Source organism: Pelodiscus sinensis, chromosome 2 (genome assembly GCF_052426305.1).
Source record: "Pelodiscus sinensis isolate ZL-2025 chromosome 2, ASM5242630v1, whole genome shotgun sequence".
Taxonomy (NCBI): Eukaryota; Metazoa; Chordata; order Testudines; family Trionychidae; genus Pelodiscus; species Pelodiscus sinensis.
The window spans coordinates 67,153,027-67,171,972 of NC_143053.1; the positions used below are offsets into that span (position 1 = coordinate 67,153,027).

General features: G+C 41.6%; 1 protein-coding gene across 2 annotated transcripts in view; it reads right to left on the reverse strand.

The window, feature by feature from the left end:
* Nucleotides 1-18,946, reverse strand: part of RP1 (RP1 axonemal microtubule associated) — a 325,691-nt gene that overhangs the window by 186,635 nt on the left and 120,110 nt on the right. For both annotated transcript variants that reach the window (XM_075920696.2, XM_025183398.3), the window contains 4 exons: nucleotides 18,311-18,397; nucleotides 14,910-15,042; nucleotides 14,498-14,649; nucleotides 7,418-7,572 (listed from right to left, as the gene is read on the reverse strand). In XM_075920696.2, the coding sequence (XP_075776811.2) occupies nucleotides 7,418-7,572; nucleotides 14,498-14,649; nucleotides 14,910-15,042; nucleotides 18,311-18,397 (527 nt within the window). The remainder of the gene's footprint in view (nucleotides 1-7,417; nucleotides 7,573-14,497; nucleotides 14,650-14,909; nucleotides 15,043-18,310; nucleotides 18,398-18,946) is intronic.

Sequence of the window (18,946 nt, forward strand, 5' to 3'; positions counted from 1 at the left end):
AATATGTAGCACTTTAAAGACTAACAAGATGGTTTATTAGGTGATGAGCTTTCGTGGGCCAGACCCACTTCCTCTAATCAATATGTGGAAGAAAATCAGCACAACCATATATACCAAAGTGATTCAATCAAAAAAATGAACGCATGTGAAATTGACAAATAAAATTTTAGAACAGAGTGGGCGTGAAGGGGGAAGGTTAGTGTCTATGGATACATCTAGACTACCGCGTTTTGTCGACGGAAGTTTTGTCGACAGATACTGTCGACAAAACTTCCGTCGACAATTTGTGTCCAGACACATGGAGTTCTGTCGACAAAGCAAGCCGCTTTGTCGACAGAACTCCGTAGTCTGGACGCAACGTTACAGGCAATAACACCTTCTGTCGACAGAACTCTGTCGACAGAAGGTGTTTTGCCTTGTAAAATGAGGTATACCAGCGTCGACAAAACCGCGGAGTTCTGTCGACGTTATGTCGACAGAACTCCGCGGTAGTGTAGACGCTGGTATTGTTTTGTCGACAAAAGTCCACTTTTGTCGACAAAACTAGGTAGTCTAGACACACCCTATGAGGTAATGACTTAGGGGTGATAATAGCGGAAGTTTCTGTGAGGTAATGACATTGGGGTGATAGTTGGGGAAGCTATCTTTGTAATGGGTGAGATAATTAGAGTCTTTGTTTAAATCCATACATAAAGTGTCAAATTTAAGCATGAATGACAATTCTGAAGCTTCTTGTTGAAGTCTGGAGTTAAGGGTGAGATCTTGTGCTTGTGGGCAAGCTACTGGTGACAGGGGTCTGAACCGCAGCTACACAGCACCAAGGCATTCACATACAAGTCAGGCATGGCAGGGCCCTTCACTGCTCTGAGAGTTCCCAACTTGTCACATTGTCCCTTTACACATCTCTGAGAAGCAGACACTGAGAATCCCATGGAACTACGCCTGATGTGAGTGGTGTCACAGGTAAGACTCAAGCCCAGAGCATTGCTCAATACTTTGGGAAGGGATGCTATGAAAAGTTAGGGAAATCCCACAGTAGATGAATAAGAAGCCCAAAATTGAGCTTCAAAGATGAAGACGGGGTTGCACAGTAACTGAAGGCAGAATTTAGCTCAATCTTTTCCATAGGAATGAATGGACTGAACCAAGAGGACTTTTCAAAGCCTAAACTTTGGGATCTACATTGCTAACTTTTGTTTACTTCCTGCTCTGCAAAAATGAACCATTTTTTTCTACCTAGAGCCACTATACAGGAGGCTTCTGGTTTGTTTAAATAGTTTCATTTTAATGGCTCAATGAGCCTCTAATGTGACGCTAACTTCCATGGAATTCTACCAGAGATTAATTTAGCCTAATGGAGTCAAATCTGGATGGCTGAGCTCAGCCCAATTACTGTGGAGTTGTGCGGGTGATTTCAGAGATGTCAAGTGGAATGGAATCTTCCTTTACTCATTCAGCTATCCCAGCCTCAGAACTGCAGCAGCCCCTGCTACTGTATAACCGAGCGATAGGCAATAAACAACCTGTAGGCCAGATGTAGTTTGCCCAGGTTAGTCCCTGGTGAGCTGCCACAGCTTTATTTACATGCTCTTCCACAGGTTTAGGCACTGGCAACTCCCGTTGGCTGTAGATCGTCATTCCCAGCCAATGGTAGCTGCAGAAAGTGGTGTCCTGGAGTGCACTGCTTCCCACAGCTCGTATTGGCTGGGAACCGCAATCCACAACCAATGGGAGCTGCAATCATCTGTACCTGCAGAAGCGCAGGTAAATATGGCAGTGGCCTACTAGGGCTAACCCTGATGAACCACCACCTCCTTATTGCCTACCCCTGTGTAACCAATGCTTACTTGGTGTAGCACTCTGTCTCCCTCTAATGCTAGTGATTGATGAGCCTGCTACAGGCTTAGCAAAAAGGCAGGTATCTTCTAGCTCATGCTAGAAGACTCCAGAGGTCCTAGGTTTGAATCTCAGCCACTGATGACCAGGGTCTGTCAGAGTGACAGCTAAACCCCCAAAGGCAGGTGGAGGTGAGATTTAGTAGTGGGATCCACAAAGATGCAAGTACATCCCCTCTCCCAACTCACACCAAATCTCCCTTATGTGTCAGGGAAGAGGAAGCTTCTGTGATACTGAGCTGTGGGGTATGCAGTAAGTCTGCACTCCTGCAAAAGTTCCTCTCCTCACACGTTCTGACAGCAGATCTTTGGTAATTCTGCTTCACCTGTTTGGGGTGTGCAAAACAATCTTTGCCTCATAGGAAACAAAAATGATTCAGCTGAAGGCACAAGGGAAAATGTTCCATTTCTCAAATCTTCTCCACCTGCCAGAAAATCAGAGCTGCAGCTGGGTGCCTTATTCTGTCTAACATGAATTTGTTAGCATGAAACTGACAAAGAAAAGGAGAGACATCTGCAACAACAGCAAGAGATGCTGTGAATAACCAGAAATCATTTACAGTAGCACCTGAAGAAAAAAGGTCAGTTAATCCCCTGATAAAAATTCTACTTTTTATTTTCAGAAAACAGGAGCTTTGATTTAAAGGGGGACAGTATAACCATTTTCTAAAGATGTGTTTTTTGCCTTGCTGACTAGAACCAGAGAGAATTAAATACTGATCCATTTACACGTTACTCTTCTGGTTTTCACATTCTTCTTTTTCTTTCTTTTCTGGATTATCTTTAGTGGAACCTTTTCCCTCCCCATAGTAAGGTTATTGCAATCTCAACATGATTTCATTAATCAGTAGTTTTGGACTGCTGTACAGTGAGGCATCTGGGACTAGATCCTGTATAGTTCTAAGCTTCATGACATGGATCTGCAAAGCACTTAGCATATGCTCTGCATTATGCACATATATAGTCCTAAAGATCAGGCCTAGAGGGTAGGTACCTTGGTACCTTCACACTAGTTTACTAAGGATGAGTTTACACTACACCATAGCTTGAAATAAGATATGCAATTTGAGCTACGCAAATTGCATTTCTTATTTCGATCTTATTTCAAAATAGCTTATTCGTAATTTGGTGCTGTCTATACAGTACCAAATTTTGAAGTAATCTACTATTCCGAAACAACCCTTACTCTTCGTGGAATGAAGTTTACAGGGGCATCAGAATAGTAAGCCTGAAATAACGGGTTTCTTGTGAAGACGCGGGATAGCTATTTCGGGATACTCTGATATCCCGAAATAGCATTCCAGTGTAGACATAGCCTAACAGGCCCAATCCCAGGATGTGATGAGCACTCTCGGCTATTCCCTGAAAGAAGCTCTGAGAATTTCATAGCATCAGCTCCTAAGAATCTTTATATGTGAGCTATATTTATGCTGTTCTCTTGTTCAAGCCAGGGCATACAGACATATTCTGTAATCCTAGAAGGGGAAAAATGTCGATTTATCATTTTAAAATCCCCAAAAGAAATAATGTGTTAATTTTAATCCATGAGAATGGATGGGTTTTGCCTAGGAAAAATCTAAAGCCAGGATTTTATTAAGTCAGAAAAAAAATTAATGCTTCTCAGGGTATCTGAGAGAATGAAGGAATATGGTATCTTACACTAAGAACAGAAAAATAAAATAAAATCTTCCAGTATAAAATGAAAATAAAGTCATGAGGCTGTGAGGGTGAAGTATATCAGAAGAATGGCTGAGCAATAAAGCATTTTCCTTCTTTGAGAAGTGCATTGTTATTCAGATGTACATTTTGGCCAATAAAAAAGCCATCCCTTGGTGGTCCTGATGCCCTATTTTAAACTCTGTTCAGTAGCAGTGTTCTTTTTATAGCAGTCGCAAAAGGCAGAAGTGATGTGACTTCTCTTTCCTTTTCAATTTTACAGTCTCGGCTGCTGAATATTTTCTGTTGACCAGCCTCCTAGGTGCTAATTATTCCAAAATGCATACACCAAAGTCCCCTCTCATGCATTGTGTCCCAGCCATGTGACCCACTGGAGGATGGGTTTGATAACTGAACTGATCTTTCTTCCTTGAGTGAGGCAGCTGGCCTCATTTCTCTATAGAACCTTCTGTCTGACTAATGTCAGAGAGTTGTTTATATTTTTTCACAACCAGAGATGATACTGATGAAACACCCACTAGTATGTGCCCAAACCTGTGTCCCTTATTCACATGAGAAATCCCTACTCTTGTGAGTGATAATATTAGTAATTACAAAAATTTGCAGGTTGCCTTAATGTCAAAACACTTTACACAGGTGAGTGAACATTTTTATTGTTATTTTAAAATAGCCCATAGAGAACCTGAGACAGAGATTTTCAGCAAATTGCCCAAGCTCATACCAAATCAACAATAGATCTGGAAATACAAATTAAGTATCCTGAACTCATGTCCAGAGTCCTGTCCATTGAGGCACATTGCCTCCCATCAATCTACTAATTGTAGCTAGTCTACTCACATAAAGTTATTCACATATGTGAGAGTTTGCAGCTTAAAGACTCCTGTATGTGCCTGAGCATGTTTTTGGTACCCACAGCTCTTCCTTTTGTTAAATGGAAAAAGGCTGGATGAGGTGATATTTCTGAAGTGATGTAAAGCTATACTCATATAACCCTCACTTGCTGCTGGAGAGAGGGGATTACACAGGTTTTCAATTAGGTCAACAACAGAAGATTTCCCCCTTTTCTAGCAATACTCTTCTTGCTAAGAAGAGAACAAAGGTTACTTCTGGATTTCCCAGGGAGAATTACATTTTAATTTAAAAATCTGTATTATTTCTCTTTGCTTTTTGTATGAAAAATTCTCACCCACCATCTTAGAGCATTCCTCCATATGTGGCATTGATATACTTTCACAATCTAATAACATAACTGTCAGTATCCCCATTGTTTATGAAAATTGGGTTTTGAATGTGATAACTCAAAGAACTTAATGCAAAACAGGTCACGTAACATGTCATTTTAAAAGTTCTAATCTACTGAATCTGTATGTTCACGTGCATCTGACGAAGTGGGTCTTTGTCTATGAAAGCTTATGTTCCAATAACTCTGTTAGTCTATATGGTGCCACAGGACTTCTCGTTGTTTATGTATACTCTGTGTGTATGCATGCTTCTTTCTTGTATGTGAAGTTAGAAATATTAAGTGGGAACTAGTTTTATTAGTTCAGGTATTCTAGTAAAAGCCACTAGTGGTACGTTAGAATCTTAATGACTCGGTGGTCAAGTCACCAAGCTGTGAATAGTTTAGTTTTTTCTGGAAGTCCAAACTATGGTTGGTCCTATAAAGATATGTGGCCATGCCACCTGGTATTGGAATCCATGTTGCATCTGATATTTTTCCCCGGGGAAAGTCTTTTTAAGAAAAGGAAAGCACGCAGGCTTTTGCCTTCAGCGGGCCATTAAATCTGCCTTCCCACCAGAAGAGGATACAGAAATGGCTGTTAGAACCAAGCTTGACAAAGATCAGCTCTGGCTTGAAAAGAACTGCATCATAAGGACTTGATGAAAATAATGATCTGCAACAATCTTTCTAAGTGTATTAGGATTAGCTGGCATTTTTTATTTGGTTTAGTAACTCACTTTGATCTGTATCTTTTCACTTGGAATCACTTAGGCTGTGTCCAGACTCAGGGGTTTTTTCGGGAAAAGTAGCCTTTTTCCGAAAAAACTTCACCTGCGTCTAGACTGCAGCCACGTTCTTTCGAAATTAAATCGAAAGAACGCGGCTTTTCTTTCGACGGCGGTAAAAATCATTTCACGAGGAAGAACTCCTTCTTTCGAAAGTACTTCTTTCAAAAGAAGGCGTTCTTGAATGTAAATAGGGCTTCTTCGAAAGAGAGCATCCAGACTCACTGGGTGCTTTCTTTCGAAAAAGCGGCTTGCTCTTTCGAAAGTTCCGCGTGCAGTGTAGACGCTCTCTTTCGAAAGAGCCTCTTTCGAAAGAGGCTTGCAGTCTAGACATAGCCCTAAATGCTACTTGTTATACTTAATACTTGTGTTTATTATCAAGCACTGGATAAATAACTGATAGCACTGTGAATATCTTTTTTCATTCATAAAGAGGGTGACCTTATGATTAGGGTTGCCAGATGGTTTAACCAAAAATACCAAACACCCCCCCCCCAAAAAAAAAACTGGGGAAAAAATTCTGTTGAGGGAAAAAAAATGGGGGAGACCAAACTTGCTGACCAAAAAAAAAAAGAAAAGTCTGAGAGTTATTATGCAAAAATAAAATTAAAAAATAAAACAGCATTAAAGCAGCATGGCATGCAGAGTCAGAATAGGAATAGGAACAGGGGAGAGATTGAGCACTAAGATCCAGGGAAGGCATTGCTTCCCCTTGGTCTTTAGGCTTTTTGCTGGCAGCCATCTTGTTTTCTTGATCAAGCCAGAATGCAACTTCCCTGCAGAACCAGGTAAGCAGGAGGTCCAGGGGTGGAGGTATTGGGGACGGGGGGAGGGGGGCTGGGCCCAGTTGCTGAGTGTGTCACAGGGTTGCCAGCTGTTTGGTATTTTTGCCTCCTGGCAGGGGGGAAAAAACAGAAAATACTGGACATTTTAGGTGTCCAGTATTTTCTGAATTTTTTTACCGGAGTAAGGCAGCTTTATTTGGGGGTTCTTGTCCTTTTTGGGGAAAGTGTTCCTGAGAGTTCAAAGTGGCCTTATAATAGGGGTGGGTGATAATTTTTAAAGGAGGGGACACTTCACAAATTTCTGAAGTGGCCATGACTGCCCCAGAGGCCTCAGGTAGAAGGGTGGGGCCAAGAGACTTCTCGTGCTCCCCACACACACAGAGAGACCCTGATTGGTCAGGGGGCGAGGGGAGGCCATGAATTCTTTGCCCCTGCCTGCACCCTGCCAGAGGCACACGGTTACTAGAGAGAACTGCCAGCTGCTTGTGCTCTCCCACCCCCAGGTATCGATTGGCCTGGGGGAGCAACAGGGTGGTTATGGGGCAGATCAACCAACATGGTGGGCCAAATCTGTCCCGCAGAGGCTGTCTTGCCCACCCCCACCTTATAACCAGAGCTGAGCTGGTTCAGTGTCTGTGTAGCTCTGCTGGAGGACTGTTGCCCCAACTCTGCCTTGGCTGAGGGAGACCAGAACTTCTGGCCTAGCAGGTCAGAGTGGGAGGCATCCCAGAGGACAGGTCAGCAGGCTCAGTGGCACGACCAGCGAACTGTGTGACAATTGCAAAGGGACCCCAGTGATCCAACTGGCACAATAACTGCTGAGTTAGCATTTGACATATGCTACTTAGCGATCACTAAATTAAGCCATCAGTGCAGGAGTGTTAAGTAAGATGAATTTATTTACATTGTCCCGGGGAAAAAAAAATGAACTGAGCACATCTATAGAATAAATGTTTCACACAGGTATCATCTAAAGTTATACAGCCTTAAAGGGTTCATATGGTATTTGAGAAGACAAAGCTAGCTGAAAAACAAAAAGACTGTAAAAACTACCTCTCACAGTTGAAAATGTATTCAGAGTCCTTCCCAGCTTTTCTGATGATTACTTTCTCACAGTACCAGTATTGCGCCTTGTTACTGGCCTTACAGTGCAATAGCACCTTCTGCAGTTTTCCCAGAGATACAGCTTCAATTTCAAACCTATCCACCTAGAAGACAACAGTTAGGACAATATTTCATATCAGCTGTAAGAAGATGAAAGCAGATCAATATTTTAAGAGCATGAATCCAGCTCTCTTTATAGTCAAGGAAAAGATCCCTGTTGGGTACAATGAAAGTTAGATTGTTCCCCGAGGGATGGATTCAAAGCCCATTAAAGTTGAAGAGTGTCTTTTCATTGACTCAGTGGATCGTGGATCAGATATTAAGTGAACAAGGGTTACCCAAAGCTAAAAATTTGATTATGGTAATAATGACCAAAAACCTCATACAAGTTACCTTTAGAATCCTTCTCCAAAAGTAGAACAAAAGTCCTCACTACTGGTCTAATACACCTTATAGTAATGCTCAAGCAGTGTTTGGGATGATTAATTTAAAATACTTAGGAAGGGACATATTTGCTCCATGTGGGTTCTCTCCCTCCATTTAAATGCCTTTTCACTGGAAAAGCTGAAAACTTCCTTGCTACTTTGTAATTCTAATCCATTTAGGCTTGTGCATAAGTTTGACAAAGATTGCTTTAATGGATGCATGCAGCTGATGAGGTGAAAAATTCAGGTTGTCTGAAATTTTGACTTCATGAAAAAATGCAGTTATTTCATGATCTCTCTCTCTCTCTTTCAATTTAACAGTCCGAATCATGAATCAGAAGGGTAGCCGTGTTAGTCTGGATCTGCAAAAGCGACAAGGAGCCCTGTAGCATCTTATAGACTAACAGATGTATTGGAGCATAAGCTTTCATGGGCAAAGACCCACTTCGTCTTTGCCCATGAAAGCTTATGCTACAATACATCTGTGAGTCCGGATCATGTTTTACAGAAAAACTAAAAACGAAGAGGTGAAAAGTATAAATGTATTATGCATGCACACAGAGATATCAAAAAACCTACACTAGAAGCATACTAAGGTTGTAAAGTCAAGCACTCAAAAGGTGGAAAAAGACACTTGCCTGTTCTGTAATTGGTGCTATAGGACTACTCGTTGTTTTCTTTGAGATGCGTTGCTCATGACCATTTCCTATTAAGTGTGTGCATTCATCACATACTCTGGTGCTGGAAGTTATTTTCTCAGTAGTATCGGGGGGGGGGGGGGGGCTCTGACACTCCCTGGAACAGCTCATACATGGTGCAGTATTAGGGGCACTGCCAGCTCTCCACCACCACCACCCTAAGTTCCCTCTTTTTGGAAATTCTGACCTGGGGAACAGAGGGCAGGTCATGGAATGTACATGACCAACACATCTCAAAGAACACCAGTAATGGACAAGTAGTTGGTAGTCTTTTTTCTTTGAGTGCTAGCTCTTGTCCATTCCATAGCAGGTGAGTCCCAAACAATACTGATGGAGGTGGGTGGGAGTTCACAGACATGCAGATTGCAACACAGTCCTGTTCAACGCAGGGCTATCCCTGGCTTGCTGCGTGTTGGCATAATGTGCCATCAAGGCTTTAATCTCAGAGACTCTCCTCGCCAATATCACCACCACCTGGAAAGCATAATTCCATGGACAGGTGGGAAAAGGAGCAGGAGCCCAGTTGCTCAAAGGGCAGGCCATTAAGAACCAAGATAAGATCCCACTGTAGGAAGAGTCTCTCAAGGCCTGTCATGTTATGAGAAAACATCATCTGACTGGGCTTGGAGGTTGGAAAGCAACAATGGCCATGAGGTGCATTCTAACGTAGGAGGGTGCCAGGCCCTGGTTCCTCAGGCGTAGAGGTAGTCTAAAATAGAAGAGGGAGGGGTGCAATGCTGGGATGCCCAGCAGAAAAACCTTGCCCATTTGACCAGGTAAGTCAGGGTATGTCTACACTACCACCCTAGTTCGAACTAGGGTGGTTAATGTAGTCATACGAACTTGCAAATGAAGCCCGGGATTTGAATTTCCCGGGCTTCATTTGCATGTTGCCGGGCGCCGCCATTTTTAAATGTCCGCTAGTGCGGACTCCGTGCCCGCGGCTACACGCGGCACAAACTAGGTAGTTCGGACTAGGCTTCCTATTCTGAACTATCTGTACACCTCGTGGAACTTCCCGGGCTTCATTTGCAAGTTCGTATGACTACATTAACCACCGTAGTTCGAACTAGGGTGGTAGTATAGACATACCCTGTGTCTGGTTGAAGGTCTCCTATTCTCCAAGAGGATCTGTTTGACTACTTTCCAACATTCCAATGTTCCTCTGGGGTTCAGCCATCCAGAATCTAGGATGAGAGGGATGAAGGGATGCAAGGATGGAAGCCTTGGGGAGCAACCCTTTGAATATGGCCATAAATTGCCACATATTGAAGTCATACTGGATAAAGAGAGCTTGGTGTTTAGCCCCTCTCAACTGAAGTCTGGAAAATGAATAAACCTTCCATCCAAAAAGATCCAGTCTCCTCGAGTCTTTATTTTTGTGTGTGGCACTGGGTTGACTTTGCTCCTTCTTGTGGTTAACTGACTCAACCACAAGAGAATTAGGGGCTGGGTGTAATTACAAGTACTCATGCCATTTTGTGTACACAACGTACTTGCATTTGGCTCTTTTTGATATAGGAGCCAGGGAAGAGGGGGCCTGACACAGGACATTAGTAATTTTGGAAAACCTCTTCATGAAGGGGTTGAACCACCCTGTCAGGAATTGAGGAGCAGAGGACATCAAATGGCGAGTCCAAAGACTTTCCCAGTTCTTCTGCCTGACATCCCAGGTTAGAAGCAGCCCTCTTTAAAAGCTCCTGGTATGCTTTGGCATCATGCTGGGGGATTGGGTGAAGAGGCCACATGATAGCTTCATCTTGTGATGACAAGGAGTATGCCAGTGCTCCATTCATGGTTCAGCAGCTTTCTCTCTTGGGTCCTCCAAGACCAAAGGAGTCTTACCCCCAAAGCCTTGGGTACCAAAAGGGGATGGCATACCATGGCCACTGCCTCTCCGAGGCTCCAAACGTTGATTACGTAGGCTAAGAAGGCTGGGTGAATCCCCAAGAGTTCTACGGGTAACATGGTGTAGGCCACTGCACTTGGGACGATGGGTTAGGGTTCAGTGATGAAGATGTGGATGGCACCGTAGGTACTGGGGCTCTCTCTCCCATCAGGGAACTTCACTCTATGTTGGAAGTGTAAGTGGAGCAGTTGACACTTGGTGAGCAGGATCTGCTGGAGCAGAGACTCTTTCCCAAGGGTTGCTAATTACTGTGTCCTGAAGCTTACTTGTCCAACTGGGACAGAGCATCTGGGTCAGTGTCTCAGGGACTGATGTTCAGTGGATCTGCATTGGACACTCAGTATCTACGCCTTCCACTACTTGACTGGGACCGGGAGATACTATGGGTTGGTTGTTGAGGTCACTCTTCCTAAGTAGAGTGATCCCCTTCCTGGAGACAGACAATAAGGGCTTGGCAATTGGCAGTCTCTTATCTCTGATTGCTCCCGTAATCAGCAGTGGTTGGGGTCAGTTCCAGAGTTCTTGCCAGGTAGCATGTGTCTCTGAGGGATCACTGCACTAACCTACTGGCAAAATACACCTCATATCCCCTGATCAGCAACCCCAGAATGGGGATCAAAGAGGGATCTGCTGGGCCTGCTGCTCCAGTTCTGAGGCATGACATCTTCAGGCAGGCAAGCAATGGTGGGACATTCCTCTCAATGTTGAATGGTGCCACTGAGGTGAGAACCCATGCATGGATTCCAAAGTGGGTTTTCCCTGAGATCAGGGTACCACTAGAGCTAGTGTGGCCATTACTGGGAGCAGCAGAATCTCCTGAGCTGCTTGAAGAGCTTTGAGCATTGATGGTACCTGATGCTGGCTGAGGCCTGCACTATCTGGGGTTGTAAGCAAAGCATGGGATGGACTGCACTGCTCGACTTGAGTTGGGGCCTGACTTCCCGAAAGGGGTATTAAGCAGCCCAGCATAAACTTTGGCTCAACCTCAGCCCTCTCCTTTCCTTTGCAGGGCAGATCTTTTTCAGCTTCTTGGCCAGAGCCATGGATGGAGACCAGTTCTGACTCATGGTCAGTGCTGGTGAAACACTACACAGGGAGGCTGCGGTGCTCGGTGTGGTGTGGGACTGCTGCTCTGGTGGCGGAGCAAGTGCTAACTGCCTTAGGAGTGGTCTCAGATGAATATCACACTCTTTCTTTGTCCTGGGCTTAAAGGGCTTGCAGATATGACACTTGTCACTAATGTACCCCTCACATAAGCGCCATAGGCAACTATTATGCAGATCACTTAATAGCCATTGGCCATTTGCAGCAATGGCAGGGCTTAAAGACTGGAGACCAAGGGATGCCCCACCCCCTGCTGAGTCCCGTTCTGGGATAAGAACTTCAAAAACTTCTACTAAGAATATCAAACTATAGCAACGATCTAGAACTATACCACAAGTTCTATCGGGTTTGTACAAGCAGAGAACAAGACAACACTAACCAAAATGGTAGAATGTTCTTGCTCCGTCACTGGTGGCAAGAAGGAACTGAGGGTGGGAAGAGCTGGTGGCACCCCCTATATAGTGACATGTGCATGCAACTCCAGAGCGTGCCAGAGCCATTCCTTTATGGATACTGCTGAGGGAAATTTAGCACCAGTGCATGTGATGAGCACAAATACCTAACATGGAATGGACAAGAGCAAGCACTTGAAAAATGCCAGAATTAGAGGTGTTCAAGCAACCTTAGTTCAGGCCCATTGTGAGATTATGAGACAGTCTTTAATTATATGATCGCATAGTATTTTTTCCACAGGACCCGCCTGCTTCATTCAGTGCACAAAATGGATAGTGCTCACTGAATGGGTAACTATCTAATATTTCTTTTTATCCTCATTCTGTGTGTTCCACCACCACTTTATTTACTGCATACCAATCCCCGCTTGCACTGAATACAGAATTGTTCATTTCTTTATGGGCTTTTGTGTGTGTGTGTGTGATGCTGTCATTGTAGCACCCAGGGCCAGCCCACAACATTTTGGCACCTGAAGCGGAAAACTCAAATGATGCCCCCATGTCCCCTTGCTTGGGCCAAAACTTTGAAAGTTCTCTTGTGCCCTCCTTCCTCCAGCACAGCACTCCACCATCTCTGTGCATCTAGAGTAGAGAGAATACATATGCACCAGCAGCAGACACAATTTTCTACACCCTGGGTCCTAGTAGCACCCCCCCTTCCTCCAGTCTGGTACCTGAGGCGGCTACCTCAATTCGCCCCATGGTAGGGCCAGCCCTGGTAGCACCTCGGCTCTTTACAAAGATTAAGGAACCACTGTTTATAATAACCGGGTGAGGTGAGATAAGGCAGCAGTATTATTCCTATCTCACGATGGAGCTGAAGCACAGAGATTGAAGCCAAAACTGTCAAAAATGTCATCTAATTTTGGGTACTCAATTGGAGAAGTACAGGGCCAGATACTTCAGAGCACTCAGCATTGTCTCTAGCACTTCACATGTTCAGCACAGAGCTCCCATTAACCTCAGTTTCGGCAATGAGTGCTCAGCAAGTTAGCGAATCAGAGCCCAAGCATTTTGAGTACCCAGAAAATGAGGACTATTATAGGCACCTGTGAAAATTTGGTTTACTTGACTTGCCCAGAATCATGTTAGGAACACTGTGGCAAAAGCAAGATAGAATCTAGTTCTCCAGGGCAACTGCCTTAATCAGCAGATGATACATTCTGTTCCTGCAAGTCCCTGCTTCATTCACTACACACCTTTCAGGTTCTGCAACAAATGAGGTGAAGAACAGAATCCTCTCATTCTGAGCCTTTTTGTATAAAGTACATTACACAGGACACTCTCATATTAACAGTTCTCTCAGACAGCTTAATGTCCTGAATTTCAAATTCTTTGTACTTTATATTTGCTGAATTAAATTTGCTGAATAAAGAAGCAAAATTATATTCTATGCTTTTAAATTAGCCCAGATCCATCTGCAGTTTCTCAGTGGATCTGGGATGTTCCATGGTGTTGGAAAGATTTGCATATTATAGGTATTCTTCAAATATGTCAATACAACCTGTGAGGTTAGTACACATTTATTTTCTCCCATTTTACAGATGGAAAAACTGAGACATAGCAGAGGCCAAGTTTGTTGCCAAGAGTACTCAGAAACTCAGCATATATTAGCTGTCATAAAATTAACAAGTAGTCATTTGGGCAAGGATTGGTGCCCAGACTCTGGGACAAGCATGAACATTACCATATTAAAGACTTGTGACCTCAGCCTCACAAGTCCAGTCAGCTGACACAGGCCAGACGCTGGTGTTTTTTTGCACTATGATGTACCCTCAGTTACAAGACCAGAATTAGAACTCGGTAATTTCTGAAATTCAGTCTCTTACTCAGTCCAGCAAACCACACTGCAGAATGCAGCATGTGTATTTTACTTATGGAAAGGCTCTTAAGGTACATGAAAGACAAATTAGATAGTTTCATTTACACCTGGATTGCATTCATCAGTATCAGAATGCTTTGCAAAACTGCCATGTATTAGAAGAAAGAGACAGCAAATGTTCCTACTGAGATCTGAAGCCATGAAACAATTTTTGTGCACTCATTTGTGTCCAATTTTGATCTCTTCTGCTTTGACTGTATGTCTGTATTTTCCCGTGTGGCTTTTCTCATCATCTTTGGGGTTTTTTCCTTTCTTTTTCTATTCTTTTGTTCTCCCTAATTTTCCCCCCACTTCCCATTTTACTTTTATTCTGTTTTTAATTTCTGGTTTACTAAATCTTTTTTTTTTTTTGCCTCACTTATAATATCTCCCAGAACTGGTAAGGACCACGTGCACTGTATTATATCTATGAAAATCTTGAATAAAAGAGTAACTAAATAAATGAAGTGTATCTGTATCCAAGATTTTGATTAGTTCCCCTCAAAACCAATTTTAAAGCATGTATAAAGGCCACTTTTAACATGGCTGTAAATATGCAAACTTCCTTGCTCAGACTTACCATTCCTCTCTGAAATTTCACTGGCATGTCAGATTTATGCAGAAGCCTTAAACCAGAATCTCCTCTCTTTCCATAGATACATAGGTAGATCGGTGAGTCTGTTCCAGCTTGCTCCAAATGGCCAGTGTAAACATAAATGTGGTATCTTACAACTTGCAAAAACAGAGAAAGGAAACACCAATTAATTGTTCATGCAGAGAGATCACAATTCACATGTTCACCCTTTACTCATAATGAAGACACTATCATAAATTTGGCATGCATACCTTTGCAAAGATTATATTTTCAAGAACTAAATGTTACTGTTTTGAGATTACCAAGAACACCTCTCTGAATATACTGTTCATGGGATATAACTCAGCTAACCACAATCCAGTGCATCTAAATGTGTACTTCTGAAGTATACACATACTTGGATAAATGGGTTTTCCTGCTTCTTCTACAGGGAGTTCACATATAATATCTCCATCTCCACGGCTTCTCGACAACCACTTGTTTGCTGGAAAATGTAGAGTCCGCCTGCTCTTTATATGTTGCAGTGTCACCTAGGGAAGAACCATCAGCAACATGATGCAGTCCAGTTTCTCCAGTTCTGCAGTGCCTAATACTGAAGAGGTACATTTTCCTTCATGTGTTTTTTATCATCTTTTTCTGCCATGAAATAATATCACAGGACCTGCACTCACAACACAAAAACTTACTGCTTGAACCCATTTCTAATTGTACTACTACTTTACTAATGTGCCTCTACCACCTGAAACTAGAAAGACCATCTTTGGAGAGAATCTTTATGCTCATTCATTCCTTGGTATCTCTGCTACAACTGCCAACATCTAGTCTTTTTACCTGCTAAGTGTTCAGAAACTATCTTATTTTTAGTGTGAGCAAACACATGAATTAAATTTGCCTTCTTACGCTATTAAGTGTCAATGGTTCTAATTTTTGTCTATAGATAAATTCAGTGGAAAACTGCCTACACAATTAAACCATTCTGAAAAAAATGAGCAGTGAGACTAGGTTTTTGGAATGGGAGATGGATCTGTTAGAGGAACTATCTATTAGAAATGGAAACGAGCTAAAACCAAATTCCTAAATCAGAACCCCTCAGCATTTGTGGGGGAAGCAAGTGTTTTCATAGATTTTAAGAAATCTGTGGTTTGAAATTGGTGATCCAGATCCAAATTCGGTAGCTGGCTCCTGCTTCTACAATGGAACAAATCAAAACATTTTCCCCCCAATTTAAAATCATTCCAGATCCAAATTCTAAGCTATTTGCTACAGAGTGCTATGGTAATAACTGTTATATTTGTTGCTTCATGTTATTAGAGGAGCTTTTTCCATTTCCTTCTTAAGAATGCTGTTTGAAAGATGGCAATCTGAGAAAAAACTTTATGATTAAAATTACGAAATTAGATTTTTGCACTTAAATTCTAAAAATGCATTTTAGATGGGGAGAAAAGATTCCTTTTCGTTGTTGCTTCCTCATTAAAGTGAACATTTATTTTACTTAAAATAATATTTATTTAAAAGAGAGCGTTTTGTGTTCCAACATGAAATACTTTTTGCAACAGTGATTTTTAATCACTAATTGAATTTACAGAATAACCTGAAATGGTTATTGGCACAGCTCCTCCTGATGAATCAGAGCAACAACATTAGCTGCATTGACAAAAAACACATCTTTCAAGTTAATTGGTTTTCTTAAGTGAAGGGAATTCTTTGAAATCCCAGAGTTACCTATGAAGTTTGGACCAACATATTAAAAAAATGTTCTGTAATCAACAGATTAGAAAATAGGTTTCCTGAAATCCTTTGAGCAAAACTGAAATATTTAAACTTGTATTCAGGTTTGATACTCCTAAACTTCAGGCCTCTGAGCTAATCTCAAAGTCTGTTATTGCCATGCAGTTTTGGTTTTAGGTTTCAGACCTATGAAGACAAAACTGTAGAATAAAAAGCATACCTGCAGGTTAAGCATAGGTATTTGATCTAGAATTCTTAAAAGAATATTTGATGTGAATTTATATGAATTTATTTTACCAAACATGCTCACACATTATTCAGTACAATAAGTAGAATTATGCCATTGAGAAGCTCTGAAATGTGTTTTCCAAGCATATTATTGTATGCAAGGATATGACTGGCCTATTATAGCCATACTTTCGTCTTTTTTTCCCGTGCAGTGGTCCATGGTGCAGTTGAAATTCTGTGACCTTTCACAGCCACTCTCAAGAGATAATGTAAAAGCAATTTATAGCAAACTGAAAAACACAGTGCCATTTTTTAGGATACAAAATTTGACAGAATATCAATACTTCAAAATTGGCACCTATATACCATAGTGATTGGCACATAAGAAAAAAATGCTAATAATGCTAAGTTTGTAGGAATTTGAATTCAAAGTTTCTGTCCCATCCCTTTTATGAGCTGGATAATGTCACTTAACAGTGATAATACGTTTATATAAATGCTTTGGTTGCATGTATTTTTGGATTTCACAATTTGTCCGTAATTTCACCCTCTCTGAATGCCCCAGTTAACAAAAAAATTAGCTACCCTTCCCCCGGAATCCCTAAGTCCAAGAGTCACTCATTGGCGCAGGGAAGTAAGTATTTACATGCTCAAGGATATACAGTATATACCATGATCAAAGGACTCTGTGCTTGTACACAAGAAGTAGAAATGGGCCCCAAAAGAGAGAAAAATCACAAGTTTTCATTGTTTTTGCAAATAAAACATTCCACCATGTTGCCTTGACATTCAGTAAGGGCTTTCATTGCAGGTATGTCTGTCAGCTAGTCTTCAGATGTCTTATGCTACAGCTAATTTAGCCCAGTGGCTTCCAAACTGCAGTCTTTGGACCCCTGCAGGGGTCAGCATATTACCTCTATGTGCATTTTTTAGAGGTCCACAAATGAAAAAAGATTGAAAAACGTTGATTTAACCCAAAACCAACCAAGCTGTGAATTAGTGATAAGCTGAGTGAATTACCCCAAACTGTCATCACACTCCAAAAATGTCCTGTGTCGAGTTCCTTATAGCTAATAAATTATTAATAGATTTTAGAATGCATTTGGATATTTTAATGAGTAACATAGATCCATTTGGTGAGCACAGGGCACTCTAGGGATTAAGTTTATCCTGCAGAAGTAGCTTAGTAGATAAAACTCAGGGTGTGCTCTTTTCCTGACTCTGACATGAACTTGCCTAGAGACATTGGGAAAGTTTCTTATACTACTCTCTGCCTCAGTTATCTCGTCTGTAAAATGCATAAAATGTTACCCTTTTCTATAAAGTGATTTGAGATGAAATGTGCCAAATAAGCATTTATTAATTATTATTATTATTACAGTAGACTTCCGATAATCCAGAACCTATGGGGCCTAGGTGGTGCCGGATTATCAGATATTCCCGACTATCAGGAGGTACTATAAGCTGGTAATATATATATACATTATATATTGTATATAAAGTGTTCTTAACCTGTTTTATTATACATACTGTATACAGTGTACTGTAATATTTTAGTTTTTTTAAGACATTTTTACCCTTTTTGCTCAGTTCAGCTGCTGCTGCTGTTACCTTGTGACTCATTTTTTTGCTGAAGCTCACTCACTAGGATCTTGCCATTTTGATGCTGGACTATCTGGAGTGCTGGACTATTGGATGCCAGACTATTGGAGTTTTACTGTATTATTTAATAACACCCACCTGCCATTCAGTTTTTCCAAAATTTATTATAAAGTCACAAAGCAATGGATTAAAGCACTAATTATGCTGAAGACTCATCAGCAGTTAATCACAAAGTTTTACCTTTTCTAACTTCCATTCTGGGTATTCACTTGTTCCATCATGTCCTATTCTTATCTTATAGAATTCTCCGATGTTCTTTATTTCAACCTGAATTTAAACACAAAACAGCATAACATGTAAATTAAGGATCAAGCATTGTAGTTCAGTACTTCAGCCTTGCTTAGCTTGTGATGTGAAGGTCAGAGGCTTGTTTAACCAAAGCTGCCATTGGAGAACTGACTGTGCAACTGATTCATGATTAGAAGGCTGCCTTACCCAATTCTACTTACTCACATGTGTGGGGTGAAAAGCTTTTCAACAAAAAGTGCGGGCATCTGGATTTTGACTGCTATCTTCTCATGATGGCTTTGCAAAAAACCCTCTAAATATTTCCTTTGCTGTGTTTTAGCTTATTGGAAGTGAAAGAAAAAATTAATAAACTTTCCATAGTTTATGCTGTGTTTGCATTTTTTGCTATTCATTCAGGTGAGCCAACAAGGGCCACATCTTCTAAAAAATTAGGCATAAAATCCACACGCACAACTGTAATTCTTTCCCAATTTCCCTGAGAAGGTAAAATACCTACAAAGATAGGCATGCAACAATTCATACTCTTTTCAGGCCAACCTGGGACTGCCTATTTTTTAAATCTGGGCC